The 6388-nt window shown below is 35.4% G+C and overlaps 1 protein-coding gene across 1 annotated transcript; it reads left to right on the forward strand.

Moving 5' to 3' along the window:
* Positions 1 to 1901: 1901 nt before the first annotated feature.
* On the forward strand, positions 1902 to 5878 carry LOC104622139 (chromodomain-helicase-DNA-binding protein 1-like; the record flags this gene model as incomplete). Its single annotated transcript, XM_010288816.1, has 6 exons — positions 1902 to 1962; positions 2708 to 2838; positions 3278 to 3416; positions 4129 to 4279; positions 5241 to 5363; positions 5726 to 5878. Coding segments are annotated over 6 exons (758 nt in total), but the record flags the coding sequence as incomplete, so codon positions are not given.
* Between the last annotated feature and the right edge of the window lie 510 nt (positions 5879 to 6388).

Here is a 6388-nt window from a genome sequence, read left to right on the forward strand (position 1 = left end):
GGTTTTAACCTAAAAGAGGGTAGATTTAGACCTAGATACAAGGAAGAAGTTTTTCACACTGAGGGTGGTGAAACAGTGGCACAGGTTGCCCAGAGAGGTGGTAGATGCCCCATCCCTGGAAACGTTCAAGGTCAGGTTGGACGGGGCTCTGAGCAACCTGGTCTAATTGAAGACGTCCCTGCTCATTGCAAAGGAGTTGGGCTAGATGACCTTTAAAGGTCCCTTCCAACCCAAACTGTTCTATGATTCTGTGTCCAGAATTTGAACCTCTTTTGATGAGAAATAACATTGGGTTTGAAAAATGTTCTTAATTGTTTTACAATCTTTAATATGTATTATTCTTCCGGCATCGCCTGAAGATAGTGAGATAGTGATTTCAAAAAACATTTTCTAAAATGAGTGAGCTGCTTTTTTTTTTAACCCCACAAACAAAATATTTTACTTCCCATCATTTAACTGAAAAACTGTAGTTGAAGAAACAATATGCACATTTTTGTGGAAGTACCTACAAAAGGTTCGGTGAGTTTCATTTATTTTAAATTTCTTGCCTTTGTAATTGAATTAATGTTATATGGTGCTTTTTAAAACTAAAAAAACCCAAAACACACACACACAATCCGTTTTTATAAGTTGGTGTTGTTTAACCTTGCTAAGCAGCTAAGCACCACACAGATGCTTGCTCAGTCTCCCCCAGAGGGATTGGTGAGAGAATCAGAAGGGTAAAAATGAGAAAACTCTTTGGTTAAGATAAAGACAGTTTAATAGGCAAAGCAAAAGGTTGCATGTGCAAGCAAAGCAAAACAAGGAATTCATACACTACTTCCCATTAGCAGGCAGGTATTTACCTATTTCCTGGAAAGTGGGGCTTCATCATGCAAAACAGTTTCTTAGGAAGACCGATGCCATAACACTGAATGTCCCGTCTCCCTTCTTCTTCCTTGCAGTTTTTATTGTGGAGCATGATGTCATATGGTACTGAATATCCCTTTGGTCAGTTAGGGTCAGCTGTCCCAGCTGTGTCCCCTCTCAACTTTTTGTGCACCCCCAGCCTACTCACTGGTGGGGTGGGGTGACAAGCAGAAAAGGCCTTGACACTGTGTAAGCACAGCTCAGCAATAACTAAAGCATCCCTGAATTATCAACATCGTTTTGGTCACAAATCCAAAACATATTAGCAGGTATGGTGCTCTGAAGAAAATTAAATTTATTTCAGCAAAAACCAATACATAAGTGAATCTGTACAGCTGGTCCCATCAATATTTGGTGCTAAAAATACTTCTTCGGTAGAAGGAGGAGAAATTGTTTTGCCTTACTTTGATTGGTTTGTGAAATGCTACTTTGCTTCTGTAATTTAAGTATTCATGTTTCTGTAAAATACTGTAAAGCTTATAAAATATTTTTGATTATATAAATAACATGAAGATCCTTGTTTCCTTTCCATTTCATCTAACATATAATGGTTTGCTGCTTTTGTCAAGGGTATTCTTGTGCTTGCATTCCTTTATCTTTCATGTTATGTTTTCCTAAGTCTTAAAATCACCTTAAAATTGCAGCTAGCCCCTCTTTATTATGAGACCTAACATAATGTCTGAATTATCTATGTACTATAAATACACATTTGATTTTTATGAGTAGTCACATCACATTGCCGAACCCGTTGTCTTGTGAAACTAATTAGTTAAGTAATTTTTCCAATAAATTGTATCTTCTATTGTTTTCTTTACATCAATTATTAAACCAAATAGATGTCTGGTTTTATATGTGGGTTATCTTGAGATACTAAGCTATCCTAGTCTCTCTAGTTTGTATTTTCTTTGCATTGTCCACATAGCCTTGTAGTAAGGCTTTACAAATATGTTTTTAAAGCCAGTGTAGTTAAGCATACATTTTTTTAACTCCAGAATTATTTTCTATTACTAGGTTTATCAAGAGTTACAAGAAATTTGGTGGCCCACTTGAAAGGTAAACTTATTTGATTATATTTGTATAGCAACTTGGAACCTTGTTTTCATTAAAATTGGAACAATACACCAAGAAACCTTAGGTTGAAGAGAAAAAAGTGTGCCTAATCTTTTGCCTTGACTATAACATGAATTTAATTTTTTTTTTCCTTTCTTCATATATGGTATGTATATAGACAGCCAGTTCGACAAATCTTTAAATTTTGCAAAACTGCTTGTTTTTCTTTATACTTTACCTACTGTCTTGTTTAATCTGCATTAGTGACAATCAGTCAGTTTTCTTGTTTGATAGAGTGGATAAAGCCATAGGCTTTCAACAGACTAACTGCCAGTTTTGCATTTTTCTCATTTTCAGTTCTTATTTTAAGCTTTCTGTATTACTCTGTATTTTGAGAATAATTTGCCACCTTCATTTTCTTTAATAGTATTTATAGTCTATATGGACTTATTATATATAATAGTTCCTTTTCTATTTAAAAGAATGTGTAAGAATGTAACTCAAAACTGTATAGTTAGGGTCCTTTATAGTTCCTGTTGTATCGTCCTCTATGTGAAAAACCCCTTTTTATAGTTTCTGTATTCTTTTCTTATAGCTGCTTTTAACTGCATGGATCAAAATTGTACACAGCATAGCAAGCGTGGGTGAATGATAACTTACGTGATCACTTCTCTAGTTTCAAAATTTGAAGGAGTCACTCATAATACTAAAGTTTTAGAGCTGTAAAAACATATTTGTTTTCTTACAGGTTAGATGCTATAGCTAGAGATGCTGAGCTAGTTGATAAATCTGAGACAGACCTTAGACGTCTGGGAGAACTTGTACATAATGGATGCATTAAGGCTTTAAAGGACAATTCCTTTGGACAAGAAAGAGCAGGTAAAATCCGTTTGGGGGTGGGGGAGAGGAATAAAAAGTGTCAAGATCTGAATAATTCTTGCACTCTGATTATAGCAAAACAATTGTGTTAGGGGAAAACATTAACAAAATGTTAGTATGGTATGTGATTTACAAAAAAGGTTTATAGTAAGACGACTTTTTGGGTTTGAGTTTTTTCCCCCTTTCCCTGAGTGAGTTGTCGCAGTAGAATGCAGCATGTTTTTGCTTTACCGTAAAATTTAGAATTAATTTAATAAAATATTATTATCTGGAAGACCTTGAGATTCTGGAGTTTAATTAAAGCGTTTGGTTAAGAAAGAGTCATTTGCTATAATTGAATGTCTGCTGCTATAGCATCAAACTTTCTTTTTTCTTTATGTTTGTCTATAATATACACATAAAGGCTGAATATTTTAATAATTTGGTCCTTTATTTTAAGGTGGTAGACTTGGGAAAGTTAAAGGCCCAACATTCCGAATATCAGGAGTGCAGGTGAATGCAAAACTAGTCATCTCTCATGAAGAAGAGTTGGCACCATTGCACAAATCCATTCCTTCAGATCCAGAAGAAAGGAAAAGGTATTTTTTTCTTTTCCTAAAGGAAGCCATAATACAGAAAGTTATTCAAGGCTTTTAGGCATATATTTAAGCAATCCAGACTCTAAGCACACTGGGACACCAATGTCGCTCCATTCCCTCTAAGAACTGGCAGCAGCAATCTGTTCCACATCCTTTCTTTTTTCTTTCTTCTCTCTCCTTAGAAGCTGGTATTTGCTTTGGCTTCTGAACTGATTGGGGACTGGGTTCAGTTACTCTTAATTATTCCAGACTAGAAATTAGGCTTGTTGAAGAGCTGCTTAGTGTCACCTCTGCCTGAGAGAAAGCAATATTTGTCAAAGTGGAGCAGATGGTAATTGTTGGTAGTTGTTTAGCCCTCTGAACTTTTTAGCTTGCTACCTTGTGTATCATAGTCCCTAGACTATCTGCTTATTCAGTTAGCAGTTACACTTGAGTAATATTTTAAGCTTATCTTCATGGTTAGCCAGTTGTGACTCAATCCATGGCCACAGATAGATATCTGTTGTTCTTTATATCTTAATATTGATCTGCTTTAAAACATGTTTCAGTACTGATTTCAATAAATAATTTATAGAAATTGTAAGAAAACCTGATAGATATCTGGATTACTTACCTAAATATACCAGGATCTTAGTGATGTGTGGCATGTTCCCCTCTCCCTTGCTAAGTTTGAGAAGATCGCTTATTTATGTTTCTAATTTATTTCTACTAGATATGTCATCCCATGCCACACCAAGGCAGCTCATTTTGATATAGATTGGGGTAAGGAAGATGATTCCAATCTGTTAATAGGTATCTATGAATATGGCTATGGCAGCTGGGAAATGATAAAAATGGATCCTGATCTCAGTTTGACACAGAAGGTATGTCATCTACAGAATTTCATCAAGGACTTTTTTTGTTTAGGTAATAATGCTAATAAGAACAGTTACTGAAAGAGCTTATTTTATTATAACTGAAATTGCACAGAAGTTAGGTCAGTTGTACTCCTTTGTATCCTTCTGGTAAATTATTAGATTTCAAGATTTTGTGTATTCAGTTGAAGTAGACCTTCTAAGAGTTTGTTATGTTTCTGTATTTCTATGTATTTGGAACTCTGTCACTTAAATTCTTTCTCTTCACCTTTTGTTTCCCTAGTCTAAATGCTCTAGTTGTGTTAATTTTATTCTTGATCTTTTGGAGGGAAGGTTGTTTTGGGGTTTTGGTTTGGTTTTCCTATCCCTGGTTTCTTTGCTTGAAACTGTCTTTCATTTGCAACATGAGAATAGCTATACTCATCAGATTAGAAGTAGTGCAATGGCTGCTTACAAAAAAAAACAGAGTGAAGCAAACTCAATGACATCACCAACAACCTGTAGCTTTGGGATTTGATGAGCCAGGGTTGTATACAAATCCTGCCCCTGTCTTCCATTAATTTGCTTGTTTTATGAAACCACTCATTTATATTTTTGGCTTCTGAAATATCCTGTGGTAATAAGTTAATGCATTTAGAAGCACAAGGAAGAACTAAGAGATATGTGGATGACAGTGGAACAGGAGCTCTGAATTTTTTAGATAAACTATGAGAGTGGAAACAGAAATCTGAGGCTGTTTGCTGTAAACTTTGTGAGACCATTTCCAAGACTACATTAGTTGTGTGTTTGGGGAAAAATAAAGAAATTCTCCATTCCTTGAAGCATGCTGGCATATTGGTCAGGTATAGTTGGAGCAGATTGTTTTTTACCTTTTTCTTAATTCAGCTTTTCTGTTCCCAGTGCTCCAGACTAGCAGCTTCCTAATTTGATAATGTGTACTTGTAGTTGATACTACCATTGCTCTCCTCAGATTTTACCTGATGATCCAGATAAGAAACCCCAGGCCAAGCAGTTACAGACACGTGCAGATTACCTCATTAAATTACTGAATAAAGACCTTGCAAGAAAAGAAGCGCACAGACTTACTGGTGCAGTAAGTAAACTTGATATTCAGTAGCGAGATAACATAATATGCTTACGGGCATGTCAGCAGATACTTGTTTTATTCTTAGTTCCACTTTGCTTTGTGTAATTTTTCTCTGTATTGCTAATCATATTATATGAAACTAACTCAAGGAATGAATTGCAAGTTTAATATTGTTTTATTCTCTCTTATTTGTATATATTCTCTGCTGTTGCATTAGGCTTGGTCTCCAGTCCTGAGAAAAGTGGTGGTCATTAGTGGCAATAAATAAAATGAATGCTTTCTTTAACATAAAAAACAAACCTTTTTCTGCAACTGTCGTGCAAAGACACTTGTCGGTTGACATAATAAAAGTACTAATTTGCATTCAGGGCAATTCAAAGAGGAGGAAAACAAGAACTAAGAAGTATAGAGCAACAAAAGCTGCAAAAATTACAGAAGAAATAAAAAGTGACTCCTCATCACCACCCTCAGAAAAATCTGATGAAGATGATGAGGATAATGAGGTAAACATCATTCGTATGGTAAAGACGGCTATTCAATTGTTTCTATTAGTAACACTTTCTATTTGATCTTCTGTTTGACTTCATAAAATTGAAGCACTTGAATGGCATCCTCCTCCTGTGGCAGTTAATATCGCATCAATATAATCACATGGAAGATTATATCTATTTTATTTAACGATAAGCTTGTAGCTCAGACATTATGATTAGTTTTCCAAATTATAATATTATAAAATACTGTTGTCGCCCAATAACAAGTGACACTGTGTGATTTCAATGTTCTTTAAAGACTTGAGCATTGTATCTGCTAGAAACGCAATTTTAATATAATATCTGAATATAAAATTAATTGTGGTGGGTTGACCCTGGCTAGATGCCAGATGCCCACCAAAGCCGCTCTATCACTTCCCTTCTCAGCTGGACAGGGGAGAGAAAATGTAACAAGAAGCTTGTGGGTCAAGATAAGAACAGGGAGAGATCATTCAGCAATTACCATCAAGGGCAAAACAGACTCGACTTGGGGAAAGTAAT

Source organism: Phaethon lepturus, unplaced genomic scaffold, assembly GCF_000687285.1.
Source record: "Phaethon lepturus isolate BGI_N335 unplaced genomic scaffold, ASM68728v1 scaffold45056, whole genome shotgun sequence".
Taxonomy (NCBI): domain Eukaryota; kingdom Metazoa; phylum Chordata; class Aves; order Phaethontiformes; family Phaethontidae; genus Phaethon; species Phaethon lepturus.